General features: G+C 56.5%; 1 protein-coding gene across 3 annotated transcripts in view; it reads left to right on the forward strand.

Moving 5' to 3' along the window:
• The first annotated feature begins 525 nt into the window (after nucleotides 1–525).
• ADORA1 (adenosine A1 receptor) overlaps nucleotides 526–26,011 on the forward strand; it is a 35,830-nt gene continuing 10,344 nt past the window's right edge. The window contains exons 1-2 of one of the 3 annotated variants that reach the window (XM_026480614.4): nucleotides 526–740; nucleotides 1,604–2,001. In XM_026480614.4, coding sequence (XP_026336399.1) covers nucleotides 1,661–2,001 — 341 coding nt within the window. In that variant the 5' untranslated portion in view covers nucleotides 526–740; nucleotides 1,604–1,660. Of the gene's footprint in view, nucleotides 741–915; nucleotides 1,261–1,603; nucleotides 2,002–26,011 lie in introns of those variants that run through there. The other 2 variants (XM_026480613.4, XM_057315249.1) reach the window with 2 other exon arrangements.

Below are 26,011 nucleotides of genomic sequence, written 5' to 3' on the forward strand. Positions count from 1 at the left end.
GACATTGCTAATAGACAAGCAAGCAGTTCTGAAAGATAGAGAAGAAATGAATATAATGACTCAGGATAGAGCCTGCAAAGTAATGTGCTCTGGAAAGATGTTAGTTCCTGGGAATATGCAGGGGCTGGTTTCATGGGAGAGCAGGGTTTCAGCAGTGAGAGGTGGCAGCGTGTGCTGGGGCTTCTAGCTGACTGTTGGGGGCGGGGGTTCGGGTGGGGGGCACCCTGGAGCCCTGCAGGTGAGAGGCCATGCTACGCGGGGTGCAGGGGTGGCCCGAAGCCAGACCGGGGCTCCCCGGCATCACGCACTGAGAAGGGAGCCAGTGAACACAGGGAGGCTGCCCGTCTGTCCACTCCCGACGCGGGATTCACACACCAGACCCTGCGAAAAGCTCACATTTTCCCAGCTTTTCTCACCCAGAATCACTTCCTTTGTTTAGAGGAGGGGGTGGGGGAGGAGACGGAGGGCGAGGAGGGAGGGGCCCGCGGGTGCCGCCGCCGCCCCCGCCCCCTCCCGGTGTGCGGAGCCGGGTTGTCACTCAGCTCCCGCGCCGGGGGCGACGGAGGCGCCGGCGCCCGCGTCGAGTCCCAGCCAGCGACCGTCCCCCTGGACCCGACAGGCTGGCCCTGGCTCATCCAGGCATCCCCGGAGCGGGCTGCTGCCGAAGGCGTCGAGCTGGGAGGGTGCTGGGACACAACCGTTCAGGTGGCTAGGAGCTCTGCCAGCTCTGGTGACCTTGGGTAAGTCTGTGCCTTGGTTCGCCCCCGGGGCTCCCCAGTGGGTATGCAGGAGAGGGCTGAGAGGGGAGGCCAGAATGCCCCTTGGGGCAGGAGCGGGCGAGAGTCCCTGGCCTGGGAGGGTCCCTGGAGCGGGACCAGGGAGCTGTGAGAGGCGGGCGCCAGCAGTGCCCGGGGTGGGTGGCGCCGGGCACGTGTGCGCTCCGGCCGGGCAAAGCGGAGCCGGCGCCCCGATCTGCGGCTGGGCTCCGTCCCCCAGCCCCACGCCTGCCAGCCCAGTCCCAGGTGCGACACCGGGGCGCTACCTCTTTAAAAGCGCCCGGGGCCGAGCCTCCGCCGCACCATGTGATTGCTTGAAAGGCCGGGCTGGGAGAGCTGCGGCGGGAGCCGGAGGACGATGAGCCGCCGCGCGGTGCCTGGAGCCCAGCCCTGCCCGGCGCGGCCCCGCAGCTCTGCGCGCCGCCAGGTGCCCAGAACTTTGGGCACCGCCTCCGGGACCCCCTGGTGGCCAGCGGGCAGGATGGTGAGCTCCCTGCAGCCTCTTCTGTGGGATGGGTGGGCAGAGCCAGGCACAGGGACCCCTGTGGGGTGTGTGCGTGCCCAGGGAGCTGCCTCACACCTGATAAAAAAGCCAGTGGAGGAGTGAGCACTGCTATTTTAAGTTGTTGAATGGAACCTCTAGGGATGATAAGGGGAGGGGACAAAGATTAGGCAGAGAAAGGGCCAGGGTTCCCCGCCAGCCTGGGCAGGCACCAGGTGTGCCAAGTGGGGTACTGCTCCAAAAGGCAGCGGGAGTGGCCGAGCTACCTGGGCTCCCCCTGCCCCTCCCAGGCAGGCTTCCCCACCCCAGGCTTCCGTGACCACAGGTACCTGCCTCCTGACCCTTGGTGCCCGTCCGCTGATGTGCCTGGCCCGTGCCTGCCATGCCGCCCTCCATCTCGGCCTTCCAGGCCGCCTACATTGGCATCGAGGTGCTCATCGCCCTGGTCTCTGTGCCCGGGAATGTGCTGGTGATCTGGGCGGTGAAGGTGAACCAGGCGCTGCGGGATGCCACCTTCTGCTTCATCGTCTCGCTGGCGGTGGCTGATGTGGCGGTGGGCGCTCTGGTCATCCCACTAGCCATCCTCATCAACATTGGGCCACGGACCTACTTCCACACCTGCCTCATGGTCGCCTGCCCTGTCCTCATCCTCACGCAGAGCTCCATCCTGGCCCTGCTGGCAATCGCCGTGGACCGCTACCTCCGCGTCAAGATCCCCCTCCGGTGAGTCCAGAACCGCTGAAGGTACCCGCTGCGCCCCACCCTGCGCCCCATGCTGGGTGGCTCCAGGGCCATCTAGAGAGGACAAAAGGTAGAGCAGAAGACCCCACGGAAGCCAGATAGTCCCTGGGCCATTGTGTGCCAGCCCTCACTCTGCCTTCCTGTCCCCTCTACAGTGCCAGGCTGAGCCGCAGTGGAAGCAGTGGGGGGCTAGGTAGCTGGAGGAATGGGAACCTGGCAGTGCCCAGGACCCCAGAGCCGAAGCTGCTGCTGTTCCCCTGACGTGCCCGGGGAAGCCGAGGCTGCCTGTTCAGCCTGGGGTGGGAGTGGGGGGGTTGGAGGGGGGCCACCAACACGGTCACAGTAAGTGATGGGTGGGAATAAACTGAACTCCACCCAACTGGGGATGGGGAAGGGGCCAAGCAGATGGCTAGAGTGGGGTGTCCGGAGGGTGGCCTACCAGGGGCAGGAGATCTGCTTCTCCAGCCAGCCCCGGGCAGGCTTCCCGAACACACTCTTCAGCTCTCCTGTTTTCTGGCATCGGCGGCAGCCAGCTCCACCCTCCAGCCCTGTCCGGTTGAACCCAAGCGCCTGATTACCTCTGCCCAACTTCCACTTACGGGATCTCTGTTGCAGGCAGGAGCGGGGAGAGATGCAGGTGCCCGCCCTTACGGTCCCTGTTCTGTTGCTAAGCTGTGTGTGGCTTTGTCAGGCACCGCAGGGGAGCTAATGCTGGGCCCAGGCAGCGCCAGGGTGGGTGGCCTGACAGTGGCAGTCTTCAGGCGGGTGTCCGGTCCACGCTGGGGCCTGCCAGGCCATAATCTCGTCACCAGGCACTGCCTGGGCCACCAAGTGCCAGTGAATGCCCGGGCGCGCTGCCAGTCCGTGCTGGTCCTGCTGGGACACTTGTGAGGCGTGGTGGCCCCTTCTTTGAGTCTGGTTACCACCAGTAGATTCCCTTCCTACCGGGAGATCTGGCCATCTCTGGCACCTGCCTTTCCCAGAGTAGCTTCCATATCTGGGACACGGGGCCTCTGGCCTCACTTGGCAGCTTGCCCGGGCAGGCCCAGGCGCCCACATCTCTCCCGTGTGTGTTACATTTGTGCACGTTTACCTTCTCGAAGCTTTTCTTCATGCACCACTGTTCTCCTGTCCTCTCTGTGATCCTCTAAGGGCGGTGGAGTAGGAACTGGTAAAGGAGAAACTTCGGAAAGACCGACAGGGTCTCCCGAAGCTGGTTGGGAGCGCAGCCTGGATTTCCCACCTTCCTTCCTGACTCCCCCTGTCCCGGCACCGACATGCCAGTCTCCGACATGCCCTGTGTACCTCCCTCATGACCTCGTTTCCCAGGGGAGGTGGGTGAAGACTGCTGCTCAGGGGACAGGGGGAGGCAGAGAAGGGGGCCCTGAAGTCCCCTGCAGGCCCCGCTGTGGAGGGGCCCCCTGCTGCCATTGGTCCCAGGTCGTGGCTGGGCCGTGCAGAGGAAGCGGGTCTCGGCCCATTAGAGCGGCCTGGGCGTCTGAGCCGGACCATTATAACAAGGTGTTGCCACCTTAGGAAACTCACTCAGATATGCAGACGCAGGAGGGCCGCTCGAGAAACTGTCTGCTGAGCGGGTGCCAAGGTGAACCGAAGGCCCGATCCCGATGTGACAGAGGTCGCAGGCCTGCAGAATGTGCCCTACTCGCCCTGTGGGGGATGGGGGTGGCTGTGCCAGCAGGACGGCACGCTCGGTCTTCCAGGGGGTGGCTGTGGTTGCTTCTTGCTCCGGCCTCCGGGAGCTGGGGGTCTTGGGGAGCTGTCTTGAGGGCCGAGGCAGGGGGCTGCCTAGAGGCGGAGAATACAGGCCTGGGTTCGAATCTTAGCTATAAGTTCCTAGCTGTGTGACCTTGGGAAAGCCCCTTCTTCACCTTGTGAAGCTTCAATTTCCTCATGTATAAAAGGGGACATTAATAATAGTGCCTTCTTCCAGTGCCTGGGGGGCTCAGTTGTTGAAGCATCTGCCTTTGTCTCAGGTCATGATTCTGGGGTCCTGGGATCGAGTCCCGCATCAGGCTCCCTGCTCGGCGGGAAGCCTCTTTCTCCCTCTCTCCCGCTTGTGCTTGCTCATTAATAAATAAAATCTTTAAAAAATGAATAAGTATCATTTAAAAAAATAACAGTACCTTCTTCCTAAAATGATTGGAAGAATATAATAAACTATCTAGAAAACACTTAGTACCATCTAATGCGCTTAGTATCACCTGCAAGCCGTAAGTGGTATGTTTATGTGTGTAGCCCTATCGACATTGTTAACACATGCCTCAAAGCGGATGTGAATAAGCAAGCCCTGTGCCCCACCCCCTGCACACTCGTGCTCTTGTCCAGTAGCACATACGCTCCCCCCATATATGCGTGCATGCGCGCGCACACACACCGCATTTCCAGGCAGGTTTCAAAATAGTGTTAAGTTCTATTTGTACATGTTTCTTCCTCCTTGGTGGATTGTCAGTGTGTTCGGGGCAGTGAGCAGCAACTGCCTGTTGTCCCTTTCTGCAAGTTCTCCAGAATGCCTGGCTCCGTGTTTGGCACAAGGCAGACACTTAGTAAATGTCAGTTGAATTGGATGAGTTTTCAGAGCCTACAGGGTTGAGCCTCCGTCAGGCCTTCCAGATGTCTAACCTCTAGCCTTCTTGCTGGGAACTAGACCTCCCCTCCATTCTCCTTCAGGGATCTGACCACAGCTGCCCAACAGCTCAGGCCGGTCCTTTGGAACCACACCCCGGCAGTGCCTGGGAGTGTCCTGTCCTGTGGACAGGAGTCTTCTCAGGGGACAAAGACGGCTGGGGTCTAGGTCCTAAAGCCAGGATCCTTGAGGCTGGGCTGACTGGCTGGGCCACTCCAGGCCCTGGCCCCCGGGTCCCCCTGCAGGAGGAACAGCATGGTCCTCCCTGCGCAGTCAGAGTCAGCAGGCTGCTGGGCCTGGGAGAGCATCTCTCAGCCAGAGGTTCTCCACCCCCCCCCACCCCCCGCCCCCCGCACTTGGCTTGCTGCCCTGACAAGCCAGGCAGAGGCAGAGGCTGTGGACACTGGGGAGGACTATTGACAGAGCGCTGGTGGGGCATCTGTGGGGCGGCCCGGTGATAGCAGTTAGCTTGGGCCCCTCACCAAGCAAAGCATGGTTTGGTCAGCCAACCACAAATTTTATTTCATTCCATTTGGCAAAAAGCCAAAGGAGAAAAAAGCTTCACATCACATAGTATGATCCAGTTACAAAAAAGAAAGAAAGAAAGAAAGAAAGAAAGAAAGAAAGAAAGAGAGCTTGAATTATTGATTTGTCAATAACCTGTGGTCATTTACATGTGTTTTGTATTTTATTTGCATAGCACCACGCTGGCCTGCTAATCCAGACCCTATTCCCCTGAGCTCCTACTTCTAGGGAATCTCCAGCATTCTTCCACCGCCCCTCCCCTGAGTTTCTTTGGTGGCACTCTGTGGCCTACTCCAGGGGGCTGGTTAGGGGGTGGGGTGCCCTGAGCAAGGGCTGCCTGTGGCCAGAGAGGTTGGGGTGGCGTGAAGGGGTGGTGGGCGTCTGGGAGTCAGAAAACCTTGAGTCTGAGCCTTGCTCCGTTACCACCTAACTGTGCGTCTTTGGCGAAACTATTCAACCTCTCTGAGCCCCAACCCCCACCTCATCTGTTTGGTGAAGGGACTAGGTCTGAGGCCTCTGAGCTTCCTTTCAGCGCTGTGTGGTTCTTCCTTATCATGACTCCTGCCGATGTGGTGTTGAGACCCTGGGACGGTTGTGTTGGGTTGTGTTTTCTAGCTTCTGGTGGTTCTGAGCCAGGCACAGTGTCACGTGTTGTTGCTGTTTACATGCTTCATTGCGTTTAGGGTTCCTAGCCTCTCACTAGTAGACCGCATTGCTATCCCCATTCTATTGACGCGTCTGTAGAAAGACTGAAGTCTGAGGGCCAGGGCGGTTCAGTGATTTGCCCAGACAAACACTTTGTCAGGAGCAGAGACAGGATTTGAATCCGGGCCTGTCTAGCAGATGTCTGTAACCAGGGAGAACATATGTATCTTGAATCAGCCCCACGAAGCTGTGGGATTTATGGAGTTTCCTCAAGGCTGTCAGTGGGGTGATTTTTCTCCTCTGATCTTTGCCAATGGCTTCTGCGCTCTGCACGGCCGTGCTGGGCGCCTCCCTCTCAGACCTCCTCACCTTCACTCCAGTGGGCAGGGGAGCCGCTGGCAGGCCGGCTTCTGTCCACAGCTGGAGGCCGGCCCAACTGGGCTGCTGACCCGGGGGAGCCCAGCAGAAAGCGTTGGAGGCCAGCGTGCCGGGGCAACGGAGAAATCTGGTAGATTAGGACATGTTTGCTGTTAGAAATCAAGTGAGCCTTTCCCACCCGGTGAGCCTGGGTCTTTTTTGATACCCCAAGTGTCTCCTGTGCTTGTACCCCGGCAGGCGACCGGCTGTGGCCTCAGGGTCCCAGAACAATTGTTCTCTATGGTGCCGTCTGCTTTCAGGGGTGGTAGGCTGTCTCCAGCTCCCCTACTGGGGGTGGGGGGGTGAGTCACAGGCCTCGAGTGGCTGGGGGGAGAGGAGCCCTGCAGCTTGACTTCCTCACACTTGCAGAAGGGGAAACAGCAGGGACCCAGGGCTTCAGCTCAAGGTCACTCCGTCTCTAGCCCTTTCCTCCTCCCAATTCTGATTCTCCATCCCCAGCCTCTGATGGAGAAGGCTCGGGCAGGAGGAGCCCTTGACAATGGCCCCTCCTGAAGGAACAGAACAGAGCAGGCAGCCTCCCCAGGATAAGTCAGCAAATCAGTGGTGGGCTTTGAGGGAGAAAGTGAAGAGAGGCTGTCCCCTTGAGATGAAAAGGGAAATGTCTTTGAATGAGGGCTGACCTTCGGGTGCTAAAGAGCCTGCCGAGTGCAGGGGGGACGTAGATTTAGTGGAGACAAATCTGGATGAGTTTCAAGGACGAAAGAAAGCTTCCCCCAGCTGGCATCGGAACTCCTTCCAGGAGGCCTCCCAGGGCTTTAGGAACCGTTGCCCAGGTGTTAGTGCAGCTTGGAAGCAGGGGAATGGCCACGATGCCGTCTAGAGAACCCCTCCACCAAGGCTCAAGGGGTGGAAACTTAGAGGCCATGCCCTGACATTTGATATTCATTTCTGAGCACGAAAGCAATCCACGCGCATGGTGAAAATGTTGAGAAATATGGGGAAGAATACAGATGATAAAGTCACCAGTAATTCCACCACCTACAGATAACTAGTGTTAACATTTTGGTGTTCCAGAAAATTTTTCCACATGTATCTATATATAGCTGTATCTCTATATATCTGTGTCTTTCTCTATAGAGAGAAATATAATTTTTACATGGTAGAGAGCATGTGTGGCTCTATATCCCGCTTTATTTACTTACTGTGTTATAAGTATTTCCCTATGTCAATAAGAATGATTTTGTAAGAATTTTATGAGGGTAAAATATTGGATTGTCTTTTGTTCATCCTTTAGGTCTCAGCTAACACAGCCCCTCCTCTGGGAGGACATCTCTGACCCCCTCTCCACCTGGACCGGGCCAGGCTCCTCTGTTAGGGACTCAGGCTGTATCCACTTCTTCCCAGTTCCTTATGGTCCAGGTGGTTTTTCTGAGCCGGCTACACAGCAAGAGAGCCAGGACCCCATCTGTGTTCGTATCCTCTGTGCCCGGCCCAGAGTAGGCATGCTGGACACATTTTTTGAATAAATGAATTTCATGTCTTACTTCTTCATTCTTACATTTTTAGCTGTTTGGATTGTGACTGATTTTGTGTAATTACGATCAACACTACAATGGTACCCACAATTCACCTTGTTTGTGCGGTCAGGGCCAAGCCCAGAGCCCTGGGTGTGCCTTCCGGTACAGAGCACAGCTTCCAACTACCAGGATTTTTAAATGAGGTTAAATATTTCTCCTCTCTCTTTACTCCACTTCTCCCCACTCCTCCTGCCCAAGTTCATGGACACTGCCGACCCCCAGAGGTGCGTCTGGTACCCCTCTGCCCATTTGCCCTTCTGGGCTAGACAGGGCGGGACTGGCTGGCCCGGCCTCCTTCTCATTACCTAGTCTCTATTCCCTGAGGCCTGGCCATCCTGTTTCTTTGCGTCTTGGTGAGGAGAGCAGCTCCCCGGGGAGAGGCTTGGAGCGTGGCTCTTCCTAGTTGTCCGCATTTGGCAGGGTGGGCACAGAGCAGAGAGGAAGGAGGACGGATGGCTCCTTGGGCTGTGTGAATGACCTCTTCAGCCTCAGCCTCTTTAACTCAAGCCCAGAGGAGGCTGTCAGCTGCTGTAGGGCAAAGAAGAGGCTGGTGGGTCATGGTGGGATGGGAGAGGAAGAAGGGGCAGGTGGGTGGGTGGGCCTTGGCATTCCTGCCCCCTTGGAAATACCGGCTTGGGGGTGGGCAGGGAGGTGGAGGCAGTGGCAAGGGCCTTCCCTGACCCTGAAGAAGAGGAGATGAGGAAACTTCTCCTACATTGCTCCTCACCCTGGGAGTTTTATCCCTGGCAGGAGTGGAAGTATAAGGTCAAGGAGATGGTGGCTTCCACACAGCTATGTCATAAACTGACTTGGAGCCCCTGTCATGTCCCAGGCACTGTGCAGGCCTTGCACCTGCAGATACAAAGATGAGCGGGCTGGTCTGGTCCTTCCATCTGGAGGCTCTCAGCCACTGTTGAAATTGTGGATTCCTGCAGACCAAGGTGGTCGAGGACAAACTCCCAACCTGCCTGGGGTGGAAGTGGGGGTGTCAGGAGACTGGTACCTGACACCTTGCAGTGCCTGGGGGGCGCAGCTGGACTTCACTCCACCCACACCCTCTGCAGCCTCGGTCACGCGGGAGAGGCCCTTCGGGACTGTCTTCCTGCCGCCTGCCTCCAGAACTTCTCTGTCCTGGGGGAGTGGGGCAACTGGTTACCCTTTCTTGTTCTCATACAGAGCCCTGATATAGATAGATCTATTCATTCATTCATTCATTCAGCAAACATTTACCTTATGCCTCCTCTGTGCCAGGCATTGTTACAGATACTGAGATACTCAGGATACGTTTGTTAACAAAACAAAGATTCCCCCTAGAGTCTGCATTCTAGTGGGATGGAGGACAGATGCTAAGTATTAACCACAATACCTGATATGCAGAGTGTTAGAAGGTAGACCCGAGCAGATGGGAAAAGGAAAAGAGCAGGCTAAATGGGATTGGGGTTGCCAGGGTGGGGGTGGGGAGAAAGGGTTGCAGTTTTTGTTTTGTTTTGTTTTAAGATTTTATTTATTTATTTGAGAGAGAGAGAGGGAGAGCGAGTGACCACGGACAGCGTGTGGGGGGGGGGGGGAGGGGGAGAAGGAGTGGGGGTGGGGGGCAGGGAGAGGGAGAAGCAGGCTCCCCACTGAGCAGGGAGCCTGACACAGTTTCCATCCCAGGACCCTGAGATATGACCTGAGACCCAGAGATCATGACCTGAGCCGAAGGCAGACGCTTAGCCTTAGCCGACTGAGCCCCCAGGCGCCCCGTAAAGGGTTGCAGTTTTAAATGGGGTGGCCACGGAGGCTCCCTTGAGAAGGTGCCGTTTAAGCAAAACCTTAGAGGGGAGGGACAAAGCTGCGCAGATATTAGGAGAACATTTCACGCAGAGGAAATGCTTAGAGCGAAGGTCCTAGGCAAGGAAGAGACCTGAAGGGTTTGGGGGACTGGCAAGGAGGTCTGTGCTGCTGGGGTGGAGTGATAAAGGGGGAGAGTGGCCGAAGATAGGACTGGAAAGGTCATGACCTACTGACTCGGAGGCTGCTGGAAGGACTTTGGCTTTTATTCTGAGGGAAATGGGAGCCATTGCAGGGTTTAGAGCAAAGAAGCCACATGATTTGACTTAGGTTTTAAAGGCTCACTCTGCTGCTGTATTGCGAAGGCCCCGGAGGGGGAAGCAGGGGTCTGGGTAGTTCTGCAGTAGAGGTGGCCTGAGACAGAACGGCGCTGCGCTGGTGGTGAGAGGTGGTGAGTTCTGGATGCGCTTTTTCAAAGTTCACTTTTTATTGAGGTGACATGTGTATATAGTGAAATGCTTCAGTCTTAAGCATGTAGCTTAATGAAGTTTTGCATGTAGCTGTCTGTATCTATGTGACCACCACCCCATCAGTATTTGCAGCCTCTCAGCACTCCAGATGGTTCCCTTTTGTCCCTCCTATACCCTCTGAAAGGTCGCCACCATTCTGACCTTCATCCCCATAGACTGATTTTGCCTGTTCCTGAATTTCTATAAAGGGAATCCAGTAGTATGTCTCTTTTGTGTCTGGCTTCTGAAGCTTCAAATGATGTCTGGGATTCATCCCTGTTCTTGAGTGAAACAGTAGGAGTTTTGTTGGTTGGATGGCTTGTGGGGTTTTTTTCTCATTGCTAGAATTCCATTGTATGAATGTACGATGATTTGTTAAAATTCTGGATGTATTTTGAAGAGCCAAGGAATTTGCTTATGGATTGGGTGCGGGATGTGAGAGAAGGAAGAGGCGAGCAGGACCAGACTTTCAGTCCTCAGCAGCTGGCAGGGTGGAGTTGGCATTATAAGGCGGGAAAAGGCTCCCGGGCGGTCCGGGTTTTGTGTGCAACGGAGTTCAGATTTGGACACATTGAGTTTGGGGTATCTGTCAAGTAGCTCTGGAATGTTGAGTGGGCGGGTGGATGGCTGTGCAAGGATGGAGTGCAGGAGAGAGATGTGGGCTGGGGATATAAACACGAGAGCCATTGCATGCCAATGGTGTATACATCCCCAAGCAGCCCTGATGAGATCTTCAGAACGAAAGTCCAGACAGAGAAGAGACGAAGCATGAGGCCCGAGCACTGAGAGGTCAGAGGGAAGAGAAGACGTGGATGTAGGAGGAAAACCCAGAGCCCGGAGTGAGTGTGGCGCCCGGAATGAGTGTGGCGCCCGGGTGGCGGAGCTGGGAAAGTATGTCAAGGAGAAGCGAGGGATTGGCTGTTGCGGGTGGCTGGCCATGGATCCAGTGAGACGAGGACTGAGAATTACCACTGGGTTTAGCAAAAGCAGTGTCAGTGGAGTGGTGGGAGCAGAAAGCTTGGCTAGAGAAAGCTCCAGAGAGAAGAGGAAGGAATTGAAGGCAGTTGACGTAGATTACTCTTTTGAAGAATTTTGTTACGAAGGGAACAAAGCAATGGGGCAGAAGCCATCAGGAGACGTGGGAACAAGGCATTTTGTTTTGTGTTGTTTTCTGAGATTGGAGGGACGTTAAGACGTTTGGGTACCGATGACTAACCATCCAGCAGAGACTGCAAAGCTGACGTTGGAGCCAAGGAGAGAATTTCGGGGGTGTTGGCTTTGGTTCGGCAAGGTCAGGACCCACGCAGAGGGGCTGGCTTAGAGGCGCATGGAGGTCGTCTATCAGGCAGGAAGTCGGAGTGTGTGGGTACAGATGCTGGGAGGTGAAGTTCTCTTCTGAGTGTTTCAGCTTTCTCTGGGAAGTGGGAAGCAAGGTCATCGTCTGGGAGGGAGGATGCGGGAGGAGGCGGTCGGGAGAGTAGCAAGTGTGAAATAATTCTCTGGAAGTGGGGGAGGGACTAGACTCGGGAAGAGGAGTATAACTGGGGGTAGCATGAAGGGCCCACCTGAAGTTCACGGTGCTGAATCTAAAGGGAGATCCCAGCAACGGGGTTGTGTGCTTATCGCCAGCCGTGTTCAGCGGCACTGGTGCAGGCATGGGAGAAGGGGGAGAGTTCATTCCTGCATTCACCCAGAAGGGCCAGATTCTGGGCCAGGCGCTAGGTGTCTCATCACGGTCATGGAGTGGGCCCTGGTCCCTGGGGCTTAGGAACTGGTGGAGGGAGAGGGCCAGTCCACAGATAAGCGAGCAGGTGGTTACAATCATAACTGGAGGAGAATTCAAGGAAGGAAGCCGTCCTGCTCCTCTCTGCGGCTGGCTCTGGCTTCTCCAAACCCTGAGTCAGTGTCCAAGGAGACCTACAGGTGCCCAAGGACTTGGGTAGGGTCTTGTAGGCCTTATGGTTCACGGTTAAGGGTTTGAATTTTATTCTAAGTGCGCTATGAAGCCTCCGAGTGCTTTAAGCAGGGAATGACATAATCTAAATTACATTTTGAAAAGGTCAGGATTTGTCAATGAAATATTAGCAAATCAAATCTAGTGATAGATAGAAAGGTTAATACATCACAACCAAATAGGGTTTATTGCATGCATTTAAGGCTGGTTTAACATTGAAAAAACTCAATCAGTGTATTCAGCACATTAACATAAAAAGGTCACCCTGCCTGTTGTGTGGAGGATGGGTTGAACGGGGCAAGAGAAGACTGTAGGAGGTCATGGCTACCGGTGGGGGTGGGGGCGGGCAGGGAGCCCAGGAGGCAGCGGAGATGGAGGGAACTGCAAAGAATTAGGGTGTGTTAGATTAGAGCCAACTGGCAATGGGCTGGGTGTGCAAAGAGGGAGAAGGGGTCAAGTGTCACTGCCACGTTCATGGTTGAAGCCATTGGGTAGATGGTGGTGCCAATTCTGGAGAGAGTGTGGGGAGGGAAGAAACTGGAGGGAGATTCGGACCCAAGTGGAGGTGATATGCTAGTGGGTTCTCTGGTGGTCTTCTCTCTCTTGCTCGTACACTCCAGCTTCTATCCCTTCATGGGGTCCGGCAGGTGGGCCCTTTCTTCCCCCACACAGCCTTGAGGAAGGGGCCACTCAAATATCCAGCAAGCTTCCTGGGTGCCTCCTGTCACTCCATCTACTGTCCTCCCACTTCTTAGGAGACCGTCGGCTTTCTTAGGCTGGAACCACAGTCAATAAGGACGTGTGGCTTTGGGCTCCCTAAAGCTTCCAGAAGGAGATAGCAGAGTTGGGGCTTCTTCCTTCCTGCCAGGCTCCATTCAGAATGAGACACAGTGGCTTCTGGGATAGCTAAGGCCCCCGAGTCTCTGTCCATCCTCAGTGTCCCTCGGGTGACACTGTCCCCAGACTCTCTGTGTGCCTCAGAGCCCCTGTTCCTACCCGCATTGCTGCCACTCACCAGGCCTGGCACTGTGGGTTGTGCCAATCCCCTGTGCGGTGGCTGTCCCTCCCCCACCCTACAACAGGGTCCCCCCAGAACCATGGTGGGGCCCTGAGCAGTGCAGTTTCCGCTAAAGCAGTGGAGAGACGGTCAGTCACAAAGCAGCGAGCCAGTATCCGCTCTGGCCCCGCCCTGATGGGCAGAGCAGGTGGGGCAGGGGAGCCCCATCCAGGTCTCTGGTGCCCGGGGCTGCTCGGAGAAGCCCTGTCTCTTCTGCCATGAAGAAGCAGTCTCCTTTTGCCTCGTGCAGCAGAGAACGCCTTGCAGGGCAGTTGGCAGGGTTGGCATGGGCACCGACGGCCGGACCTCGCGGCAGGCAGCATGCAGCCTGATCTCAGAAGCCACTGGTTTCTGATTCCCCCTCTCCACCCTGAGGAGGGGCCCAGACTACAGCATGGCAAGAGCTGCTTCTCAGTGCTTTTGTTTGCCTATCCCAACAGAACCAGGAGCTCTGATGCACACCCACCCAGTTGGAACGCGAACTCACCAGGCAATGGTTCTCTTACAGGCACAAGAGGGGAAGGTCTGTTTGCAAAAAAGTCCCCCTACCCCAGATATTTTTAATGATCCCCTTTCCAGGGAGGCATCTCTCTTGCCCTGCTTTACGGAGATACATCAGCGGAATGAAGGGTAAGAGCGGTCTCCCCAGGCCGACGGTTCCGGCACTTAGAGCTCTGCCACTTTGGAGCGCTTACTTAACCTTTCTGAGCTTCCGCTTCCTCTTCTGCCAAAGAGGCTTCTTAGTACTTCCTTCCAAGGGTTGTCAGGAGGCCTAGAGATGAGCTGTGTTAAGGGACTGGCACGTGTAGGTACTCAGTGAGTGGGGGCTCTTGTCCAGTAATCCTAACTCCTTTTTCGTTTACTGCTCCGTGTTACGTGACCGCTGGGGTCCCACGGGGCTTGGGTCCGTGGCAGATGGGTTGTGTGCCTTGTGAGAGCAGGGTGTGGTTCTCTCCATCTGTCTGGCTCGTTGTATCCCAGTACCTAACACGGGCCCGGCGGTCGCCTGCTAGGTGGCCAAGTCAGTGTCTGTCCGGGGAAGGAATGAGAACATGCTCGCGTGGAGGAAGGAGGCCTCATGGGGGCAGATGGAGGGGCCGGCTTGGGAAGAAGTCAGTCTGATCTTGCGTATTCCCACAGAGGCAGGTACCGGAGCGTGAAGGGTTATTTCATTAAAACATTCCCAAGAGATCGGAGGGCGGGGGGCCAGGGTGCAGAGGCGTAAAAGGTCTCACCAGAGCTTCCCCGGCAAGTTGCAGGGAGAGTCCTGGTCTCTGGACCCCAGCTTGTGTCCCTCTGGTCCCCATGCCCCTGTTCCTATGAAGGGAGGGTGTGAGCAGCCCCTCCCGAGCCCTCCTTGTCCTCCCGAGGAGCTGGCATCTGAGGGAGCTGAAGCAAGAGATCCCCTGGGGGCCGGCGGCGCCGTAACTGCTCTCTGGAGGGGAAACATTCAGTGTGTTTGTGGACTCACAGTGCTCAGCGGACACCTCCAAGGTGGCTTGTGTTCTGCAGAGTAAACACAGCTCCCACCCCCCGTGTCCTGGGCTCCGAGGGCTGCCTTGATGACAAGGGCTGGGGAGAGACACAAACACCGTTCAGAGTGGCTGTGTCAGGCCCCAGGGGCTGACGGTCTGGGACTGAGCAGCGAGACAGCAAGGGGTGTGAAGGCGCGACACCTCTGCCACCACCACCTGTAATGGCCACTGTGGCTTCGGGCTCTCAGTGGGGTGTGTGTGCATTCATGCGTGCATACCTGGATGTGTGCTTGTGTGGGAGTGTGTGTGTGTGTGTGTGTGTGTGTGTGTGTGTGGAGGGGTTCTAGCTTTTTATTTTTATCTTTACAAATAAAAAATAATACCCTGGGCTTCCAGACCTTTCATTTGACCCTGCTTGCTCCCCCCGACCCCCATCCCAGCTCTCACTCTCTGAGGCCCAGACAAGAGTCCCAGCCCGGCTAGTCTCTTTCCTGTTTGTGGCCCGCCCCCAACCTCCAGTTCTCAAGCCCCACCCCCCACCATTAATCCTCCTTGACATAAGAACACAGTTTATGGGTTTAAGTCAACAAGTGTTTTCTGACAACACAGGTCCTGTCCTCAAGGGCACAGACACACAGTCTGGTAGTGAGACACAGTTTACCAGCTGCCACGCAGCAAGAGGCCTGAGCGGGCCTGCCCTGCACCCAGGCACTCAAAGCCAAGGTCACTCCCCCAGCCAGGATACTCAGCCCCATACCTCCTTGTTCCTGTGCTCAAAACTCACTTTCCCTGCCTCCGGGCCAGTCATTTCTTACCCTGTGTGTCCTTGGTCTGGAGAAGAAGATAAAAGAAGGGGATTTAGCATGTAAGACCACATCTTAACCACACACACACACACACACACACACACACACACACACACATCCAAGAAAGCTATTTTTTTCTCTTCTCTTGTCTAATTCCTACTAATTCTTTAATACTCAGCTCAGATAAGACCTCCTCCAGGAAGCCTTCCTTGATCTGCCTTCATGTTCCCATATTCTCTTCTTCAAGGGCTTTAAACACAGCCCTTGTCAAATTGCATGGAGGTAATCTCCCTCATTTGCCTGTGCACAGTTTGTGTGTGTGTGTGTTTTGGGGGCCGGGTCCAAGGCTATTCATCTGTCTCCATAGTGCCCAGCGTGCTTTCCACCCAGTTTTGATACCCGATGGCTGGCCCAATGAATTAATGAATGAATGGCAATAGTAACAAGTGATCCTTGAGCACCTAATATGTGGTAGGCCCTGTGCTAAATATTTTATATGGACTCTATTTATTTATTTAGAGTGCAAGCGGGAGGGGGGTGCAGAGGGAGAGGGAGTGGACTCTCTTACTTAAATCCATGCACAATTTTAGGGGCTCTAACAGTGTTTGACATTAGTGGTATAATATAGCCCTAATGTCCACAGTTTCTGAGAAGCTGAGGCCCAGTGAGGTTGAACAGCGTGCTATCGGGCACATAGCTGCTAAGTGTAGCAAGAGTTGCTGAATGAACATCTGAATGGATGAATGAAAAGATCTGTATTTGAGCCTTGACTCCAACACTTATTCTGGGTGATTTGGGGTAAATCACTTCCCTTTTTGGATCTCAGTTTTCCCATCTATAAAATGGGCCTAATTCCAATCCTTACCGCAAAGAGTTATCTGTGAGGCAGTGTTCTTGGAATTCGAGGGGAGAATGGCTTCATTGTTCGGGGATACGGTGGCATGGGATATATGTCAGGGGAGGAAGGAGTTACCATGATCCCCACCCCCAGCCCAAGTCTGCTCTCTGGCCTGTAGTTCCAAGTGCTGCCCAAGGCTGGCCTGATAGCCCGGCACGGAGGTAGCAGAAGGAGCTGATGTTTTCTGCAAGGCTGCAGGTGCGCGAGGGGAGCAGAAACCCAGGAGCCAGACGGAGCTGCCACGAGGAGGTGGGGAGGGTCAGGAAGTGGGTGCTGCCGCACGCCTGGCATAGGAGCCAAGTTTGCCTTTGGAGCTGTTTAAAGAGAAAGCGTCTTCCCTCTCGGGTGTCAAACCATGCTGCCTGCCACCTGCTGCTCCCGGCTCCAGCGTGCTCCCCGGGCAGGGGCGTGCGGGCAGAGCAGAGGCTACACCGCCAAGCTCCCTGTGGCCACACCAGGCAGGGAGGCGTGCCTTGAGGTTGGCGGGGAAGGAACCAGCAACGACTTGAATGTGCAGGCTGGTGCCGGGCTTTCACCCCACGGGAGAGGGTGTCTCCTCCCGCTGCTGGAGTCACTTGGGCGAGGAAGGGCCTTCTCCCGCCCCGATCCCCGCTCTTCCTGTCGGAACGTGGCCCGCACCTGAGCTCAGTCCGCAGGCAAGACTTGAAGAAGAAAAATGTTCCAGTGAAACACCTGTGAGGAGAATCAAGGACAGGGAGGCTTCTCCCAAACCAGGGGAGGCTGGGGGAGACGTGATTTCCCCATCCGGCCAGTGCAGAGGGAGACTGGGGGCTGGGAACCAGGAGGCCAGATCTCAGGGCCTGGTCTGCCACCGGAACAAGCCGCCTCCCCTCACCCCACAGGACCTGCATCTCCAGTGGCAGAGAGGACTCACGGCCCCCACCTGCTTCCCTGCCAGGCTGGCCACCCTGGTCTCCCAGTCTGGCTGCTGCTGCTTGTGTATTCTGACCTTAGCCAAACTCTCTCAGCCTCAATTGCTTTGAACCAAAACGGAAGTAATAGTACCTCCCGCATGAGCTTGTCCATTGTTAGACATGAAAAGGAACACGTAAACCCAACATCTCCCTGCAGGATCATGGGGCTTGTTCTTCCCCTTTCCTGCTGTTAGGTGGGAGGGAGGACGATGGATGGATGATGGGGTGTGTGTGTGCGTGTGTGTGTGTCTTCCGTCTCTGGTGCGGTGGGGGTGGACAGCTGACACCTTTACGTGCATGCCAAGGCCTGACGTTTGCGAGCTGGGTCTTGGGGAAGTGGCCGCGTGGCAGGGCTGGGAGGCGCACGAAGCCCTACACGCAGGTAAGGGTGTATCCCATCCCTGTTCTGGGTCCAGTGCCTTGGGCACCTCCCTTCCAGCTCCAGGCTCCTCCCCAAGCCCAGGGCGAGACGGTCCCCAAGAAGGGGACGTGCAGGCTGGTGGGGGCGAGGGGGTAGTGCCTGCCTTTCGAGCATCTCCTCAGGGGCCGGAGCCCCGCTGGGAGCCTTCTGTGGCTGCGTATTTAATTTTCTGTAGTTTGCAAGGCTGAGATCAGCATCATTTTACACATAAAGAAATAGGGGACCAGGGAGGTAAATCACTTGAAAATGGTTACCCAGCTCATAAATAGCCAAACTTAGAATGGAACTTGGTGCCCGCCAGATAGCAAAGCGGATGCCATTGGTGAGATAGCCCAGTCCCGCTGCCACCGTCCTCGGGGATTTCCAGGCTGGGCACCACAGCCCGACCGTCCTCAGGGAGCTTCTAGGCCGAGATGCACACACAACACAAGCTTCTGCAGAGCACGATAGGTCAGCACAGGCTGAGCTAAGATGGCTGCGGCTTCCGGGGCAGAGACTGCCAGTGGGCACGGGCCTGGCCTGCTGCCTGGTTTCCTCTAGGCCCTGCCTGCTTTCTCGCAAGCCCCAGGGCTTTCGTGGGCTCGTTTGCACAACTGCTTCAATCACAAGGGCAGGGAAGCTAAATCCGGAGGTGTCGCCAGCATCACGGCAGCAGAAATGATCCCACGGAGGTGAGAGGGGTGGAGATGGGGTAGAGAGGCAGCCCTGGGCTGGGTCCTGGGCTGGGCCCTGGGAGGGGCTCAGAAGGACCTTCTCTGCCATCCGCAGCTAGAGTGCATCCTGTGAAGGGCACTGGGCCAGGGTCAGAGGAGCCTGAGTTCAGTGTCAGCTCAGACACTAAGCAGCCAAGTGGTGGCCTTGGGCACTCACTGAACCTTCCTGGGCCTCAGTTTTCCAATCTGCAAAATGGCAACAATCCGCTCTTTGTGTACCCGGCAAGCTGATGTTTGCAACAAGTCAGATCACTGGCTGGGAAGCACTTTGCGAGCGGTGCTGGGCTGTGTCTTTATCAGGTTGCCAAGATGGGGAGCTTCTCTCCCCTCCTTTTTCTCCAGTGCTGGCCCCTGGCCTTTGCTTTCTCTGCGTGGTGAAGGTAGCCATTCATGAAGAGAAACAGGTCACACAAGTGGATTTCGATGGACCTGGCGGGGATCTGTGTTCCTCTTTCCTCTAGGATCAAAGACAATGCCTTTCCTTTTTCTGGGCTCCTCACTCGGCCTCCTCCCCAAACAAGGGCGAGGACGGTTACTTCTGTGCCAGATATCGTATTGAGTGCCATTGGATCCTGCCCGTCATGCATATTCTAGTCTGCGAAGCTCAGACAATATGGGACACTGAGGACTGAAAGACGCTGGTCCCTGTCCTCTCTTCCCTCCCAGCCTCCTGAAACACAAAACACTACCTTTGGAGGCAGCCCACCTGAGTTGCCATTCCAGTGCCAGCCGCCGGCTCTGGGACCTTGGGCAGATCACTCCGTCTCCTGGGATGACCGAGGAGAGACGGAAGGAGAGACTGTGGGCAGAACTCCGTGCCAGATGGCCACAGGGAGCACAGTGGGGGCTGGGCTGGGCAGATCTCACCTCCATTTTACAGATGCGGAAATTTGCATTCTGCGGGGGTCATGCAATTTGCTAATGCTGCAGGTTTGAATCTGGTTCGAAGCCAGGCCCTCTAATGCCCCGTCAAGTGTCTGCTAGTGCTGTGTCGCCTGGAGCTTCTGGCTCCCTGGCCAACTGGTGTGGTAAGGGCAGAGACGTGAGGACCAGCGTGGAGGGCGGGGAAGGGAGAGGTGTGGGTGGTCAGGCCTCTGCAAGATTTCGATGTTGGGGGCCCTGAAGGAGGACCTTCCAAATGGCCCAGATGGTCGGCACTGGTATCAGGGAAACCACTTCGGGAGCCCCAGCCCCACCTCCCTCACCCCGGGGCTGCGGTGCGTGTCCGGCCTGATTCTTGCCTGGCCGAGTCCCCAGGGCCCAGTACCGCCAGCTCTCTGTGTTTTCTTTTTCCAGCTCTGAGCACGGCACTTTGAAGTTTTCGTGAATGGTAGATGGAAAAAGAAGGCTTTGATTTAATAAGCTTCCCCCTCCCCCCCACACATCATGATGTGAGATTCCCCCGTCCAGGGTCGTGGCGCACGTGAGTGATTTATAGGGCTTTGCAGAAGTGGGAGTGACGGAAAATGAGTGTATCGATCGGCCCTCCGAGAGGCTGCCTCGCCAGACCCCTGCACTGGGACGCGGCCAGCAGTTCAGGCTGCTCTGATCTCCCGGTGCAGACGGCAGGGGTGCAGGCCAGCTCCCTGCAGAGCGAGAGAACAGGCTGTTCCCCACCTCCACCCAGGGCTGGCAGCGAGGAGAAGGGCTGCTCTTGCAGCAGGAGGAAGTGTGGTTAGACTCTTGCTGGAACTACCTCATTAAGTGGCTTAAACGTGCCAGGGCCGGGTGACGGAGGCAGGACCTGAGGACCCTGTAGACCCTGTGGAAGGCGGCTGCTCTGTGTGCACCCGGTGCTGGAGCCTCCGGCAGACCTCTGACCCTCCCTCCGCCTTGAGCCACATTTAAAGTGATTATTGATAGGATCAGATTAGTATCTACCATGTTTGTAACTGTTCTCTAGTCATTGGGTTTGTTCCTTATTCCTTCCTCCTGCCCTATCTTTTTCTGCCTTCTCTGGTTTTCACTGAGCGTCTTATATGAATCTATTTTCCTTCCGCAAGTATTATTGGGGGGCTACTGTGTGCCAAGTACGTGGCAGCTGCTAGGAATATAACATTGAACCACACCTGTGTCCTGCTCTCGGGGTACTTGCAGTCTTACGCTGGAGAGGAAAACAAAGAGTTCAGCTTATTGTCCCACGTGGGAAGGAGGAGGGCATCAGCCTCCAACCGGGACCCAGGAGATCCAACATCCTATCTCCTGCCCCCTGCTGTCCTGGGAAGGGGAATCTAGGCCCTCCTTGCATCCCCCCCCAGGGTGAGCCTTCCACTGCATCAGGCCCTCACTGTCTCCCAGCTCCTTTCTGTGTCTAGGGCAGAATAAAGGGGGCAACCAGAGCCAATACAGGGGGGCTGGAGGGGCACAGGACCAGGGCTCCCATGTGCTGCTGTCTGGGTGGCTGCTGACCCTGAAGGACTGAGCCTGGGCTGGGCTGGGGCTGGCCTGGGACTTGGCCATGTGGGGCTGGGTGAATATGCATGCATGCAGTGAGACTAGAGGCAAATAAAACAGCAGGAGACACCGGGGAGCAACTGCTGGAAAGTGCCAGAATTCTTCCTGCTGTTATTGTTAGTGGGTTTGGGCTCCAAACTCCACTGACCTGGGTGCCGGTGGGGAGAAAGACCAGGACCTGGGAGAATATGCAGCTGCTTCCAGGTCCGAAGAGCTGAGTACCGCCTTGGGTTGTGAGGCAGCAGAAGGGACTGAAGTTAGACCCAGGAAGGACTTTCTGATAGACAAGTAGACGCTCTGGAGTGGAGGCCTGATGGTGGGAGTGGACTCTTTGGGAAGATTTCCAAGGTGGAGAACTCCCCCCGTCCTCTCTGTCCTCCTACATCCTGCCATCTGTCACATCTTTTCTAGAGGAGAGAGTATAACTTTAGGAAGCCCCAAAGGCCCAGGCAGCAGAAACAGAGAAAGAACCCACGCCCTGTGAGAACAGTTGCCTCCCCAGGGTGAGCAGCCCTGTCTCCTAGGCCGGGGAGAGTCCGGAAGGGGCACTGCCTGTGACTCCAGGCTCGGCACCTGTGCAGAAGGCTCGGCTCCTGGGTCCCAGCCAGGCTACTGCCTTTGGGCTGCTCTGGAGTCTGCATGGGGTCTCCCTGCTGGGGGTGACATTATCGTCCCTTGATGGAAATAGGCTTTCACGCAGATGCTGAGTACCGTGGTTTCGGACAGGCCAGGGGCCCAGAAGGGGGGAAGGAGAAAGGGCATGGGCTCCCCGAGTCAGGCCTGCCCCTGTCTCCAGCCTCCACACCGGCCACTTCCCCTAAGAGAGCTTTGCTGGGCCCAGCCAGGGAGTGCGCCTTCTCCAGGGCCCTGTGTGGGGTGTAGCGCTGGGCTGAGCGAGCTCCCACACCCCACCCCTTCCCCACCTCGGATGGATCAGGAACACAGGCTAATTCTGTACCAAGGTTGGGTTGGGTGGGAGGGCTGGCTGTAAAATAGAAACTAAAGCCGTGTGACCAGTCTTCCAAAGTGAAACAAGTCACTTTTTTTTTTTTTATCTGTGCCCTGCAACCTGTGTTGTATCTCTTTTGGAGCTGACTGTATTTTCCAGCGGAATCAGGGATGTCCTCCGTGTGGCGAGGTGATAAGGCTGGGCGCCAGCTGCTGTTATGTACCCAGGGCCCGGGCGAGTTAGCGCACCAGCCCCACGGTCACAGTGAGCCTGCCAAGCACGTCTTTGCAAGCCCTTGTGCTGAGGACAGAACTGAGGCTCGAGGGGTGGTGACTTGCTCAAGGCCACGAGCTGTTAACCGGCAGAGCCACAGTCTGAAGGCCGATGGGATCCACAGCACACTTCAGCCAGCAGCCGGTCCCTTACTCACGCATTCCACCACCATCTACTTCTTTCTCTTTCCATCCTAGATTCCTGCCCATCTTCCTCGTTCTGGGGCGCGGAGCTGGAGCGTGAAACCTTAGGGGAGGGGCTCCCTTCTGGGGACTTGTGGGTGCCTCACAACCACAGCCCCTGGGCCCCTCGTCCCCAAACTCGGAGAGGAGTTTTGTCCTCAGCACCCTCCCCTTCTGTGAGTGCCACGCTCAGCTCATCCCTAGAGGATGGTCATTCCAGAAGAGGGAAACACGACCTGCAGAGCTTGGGACACATCTGGTTTAGTCCCACATCATCTTGATGAGGACACGGATGCCCCAAAGGGGAGGGTCTCCCCCAGACCAGTACCTGGGTCTCCTGACCCACACCGCCTTGGAGGAGAGCCCTGTCCCTCTTTGAGGGGTCCTGATGTTCCTGCGGTGCAGGTAGGCACCCCTCAACGGGCAGCACGGGCCCCTCTGTGCTCTGGGCCCCGGGAGGTGTGCATTCCCGGGACCCTCCTGCCCTCGCCCTGCCGACGGGCCAGCCAGACTGGAGGATCCTTGGCCGCCTCTTGTCAGAGGCCACTGTCTGCAGAGACCACGATCCAATCGGCTCCCTTTCCCCAGAGGCAGGTCTTTCCACCTCGCTGGAAAAGGAATTTGGCCCCTTTCCCGCCGTGGTCATCATGGTGAGGCCTCACTGGGCCAGCCACTCACAGGTCATTAAATCTGCACGCAGACAGGACGGGTTTTTCCGTCCCACCCACCCGATGACTCAGAAAGTCACCCACGGCAGGTGGGCCCATTTGGCCTTGGTCTTTTTGCCATCCTGGCCTTACCTGAGAGCCAGAGAGAATCAAGTCTCAGGGCAGGAAATGGCCAGGAAGGCTGAGGGCTGGGCCCACTTTCCCCAGTTTCCCGATCAGGTCCTCCTCCTTAAGGACCACCCGGTCACTGGGATGTGGGGCTCCACCTGGCCTTGGGAGTCAGAGAGCTGCTTCCCATTGTGTGTGTGTGTGGGGGGGCTGCCTCTCAAAATCCCCGAGGGCATTGTTTCAGATGCCGTCCCTGGGTCTCCGTCATCTCTATGGGGACCTGCTTCACCCTGGACGGTGTGGGGGACAGGACTGGGGATGGCAGGCAGATATAGTTGGAAACTGTGCCTCCCCCAAATCTGAGAACCCGCTCCCCACACACCACCCCCAGGAGCCTCCTTTGGAGCTCTGAGCCAATCCAAAGCCCTCCTCGTAAGGATGAGAGAACACAGCCAGAGAGCAGAGAGCTCTGTCGCAAGGCGTTGCCGGGCATTGTGCAGCCTGTGAGTGCGGGGGTCGCGCCGGGACCTTCGTCCCTGTGTACTTCAGCCCAGGCTGCTCTCTCCCCGGACTGGCGGCTCCCTTTGGGCAGGCGCTGTACCCCTCTGGTGGACAGAACGTTCCCGAGGACAGGAGCTAGGTTTTTTCTGCTCCCTGCCAGATGCAAGGAAGAGGCTCTGCGTCTGAAGCAGGGAGAGGGTAGGGGCGGTTGTTGGTCCCGGAGTCACATACGGGCCCTCAGTTATCTTCCCACCAGGCTGTGGAGCTCTCTGTCCCCAGCCAGTGAGCAGGAGCTGTTTCCAAGGCCCATTTACACTAATAACGGAATCAATTTATCCAGCTCTTCTCTTTCAAGGAGCTCCGAGCGTCTGCCCCTCCTCTCCGTAGCCTTCAGGCTGGCCCTGGAGGTGTCAGACGGATTTCCCTTTTGGAGATGGGTGACACTGATATTGGAGATGGTAGCTGATGCCACAGGGTCTGAGGGGAGTAAGACTCGAGGCAGGATGATTAGGACCCAGACATCAGCCCCCCCCACCCCTGATCCAGACTCCCCCGGGCAACGTTACTATTAAATCTGTGGCCCCTGGAGTGTGCCCAGCGCCTTTGATTGTATCTGGTTTCCTGTTCTCCTTGGGGAGGAAGAATTTCTCTGCAGGAAGTAGTTTAATAGTCTGAAAGCCTTACTTCCCTGGTCTGGAGACCCAGGCCAAGCTCCTTGATAAAAAGGGAGGCAGGAGGGAGGGCACCAAGCTCTGCAGCATTGCTCCTTCTCAGACACGGAGGATGAAGGAAGGAGAGGCAGAGGATTTGGTTCCTGATTCTCCGAACTGCAGGGGTGCAGAAACATGCTGTCCCTCCCCGCTCCAGCTCTCGGCGGTGCTCTGGCCACGTGACTGGGGAACAGGGCCAGCCAGGCCTAATGACCCTGTCCTGGCCTCGGCAGTTGACAGGACACTTCATCACCCCTGTCGTCCAACAGAGTCACGTTTAGCCTTTTCCAAACCAACCATGCGGCTTCTCTCTCACTCCCTCCCGAGTTCACACAGATTTGTTAAGAGTCTGGTCAGTTCTCTGCTGTCCCTGACAGGGAGTTCTTCATGATGACTACGTCGGTTCTTCCCCGCTCTGGCTTCGCTCCTGAGCCGCTGGGGTCTAACTTGGAACTCAGGGATCACTCAGGTGCTTACAGCAGAGGGATTGGTTATGCAGGTGATGAAGCATCTGAGAAGTCAAGGGGCCAGTGAGGAAACCCAGGGATTAGCAACGAGGGAAAGTTAGCCCTGGGAAGAGCTGGAACCGAGGTGGGCCTGCTGGCTGGGAGGTAAAGCCAGGAAGGACATCTAACAGCTGCCCGAAGCACAGAGACGGGGGGGGGAAATATCCTGGCTTTCCTCTCCTCCCTCAGGGCTCCAGTGCCTCCTGGGGACCCCGCTGACACGGGAGCTCCGGGGATGCAGCTGGCTGGGCTCAGCCCCTGCGGAAACAGAGCAGGGCAGGGAGAGGAGCGAGACTGAGAAGAGCCGGCTTCAGGACCAGCACGATCCAGTCTTGTTCGAGCAGGGACAGAGCGGCTGCTCTGAGCGCCTTCCTCTGGGTGGCAATGCTCCGTCCACCAAAGAGAGTTCTGTAGGGCCTCTCTGCCCTCCCCTTCTCTTTTCTCTGTCCAATGCTTCTTTCCTGCTTAGGTCTCAGGGTCTGTTCATTGCTTGATGACTTTCTGAGCTTTTCCTGTTCTTAGGAGGCTTTTTGTTCACGTTCTCAGAGTCAGCCTGAAAGTCAGTCCCCGGTGGTGTCCCGGAAAGAGCCCTTCTCTGAGGCTGAACGCAGGGAGAGGCGACCCCTCGGTGCTCAGCCAGGGCCTGCGACTGAAAGTGATCTTATCTATGAAAGGGGCCTATTCATGAGGCCGAGGACCAACGAGGAGCCCAGATACGCTCATGGCTCCCACTAGGACTTAGCTTGAGATGGAGACGCGGCTTCTCTGGACCGCAGGCTGGAAGCCTCTGGGGAAGCTGGCTCTGGCCAGGGGAGTCTCTGCTGGTCTCACAGTGTGAGGTGGCAGCGCGGGGGCCTGGGCTGCATGGGTGTGTTGGCGGCCAGTGGCACTGGCTCATGCCTCTCGTAAGAGGCCCTCGTCAGAGCGGCCTTCTGTCCCAGCACCTAAGCAGGGCGCCAGTAGTTACCCAGTTCAGCGGCAGACTCCCCACGGCTCCCAGCGCGGCGGGGAGAGACCCAGGGAATGATTCTTCTCATCCAGGGCACTGTGATTGCTTCCAGGGCGACGGCTACACCTTTCTCCTCTGACATTCTCTAACCCAGCAGCTACAGTTCGTCCTTATTTCAGGCCCCCGAGATGTTCTCATGGGGTAGGTCTTCAATCAATCGCAAGTGATTGAATAAATCCTTTTTATTTATCACTGAATTTTATTTATCATTGAATAGATCATAAGAGATTGTGTAAGTGGGTGTATGGATTCACCTACCCATTTTCACACGTATATAGTCATTTATTCGGCGGATAGGGATTGAGCTGGGTTCTAGGTACTG

Source organism: Ursus arctos, unplaced genomic scaffold (genome assembly GCF_023065955.2).
Source record: "Ursus arctos isolate Adak ecotype North America unplaced genomic scaffold, UrsArc2.0 scaffold_2, whole genome shotgun sequence".
NCBI classification, from domain to species: domain Eukaryota; kingdom Metazoa; phylum Chordata; class Mammalia; order Carnivora; family Ursidae; genus Ursus; species Ursus arctos.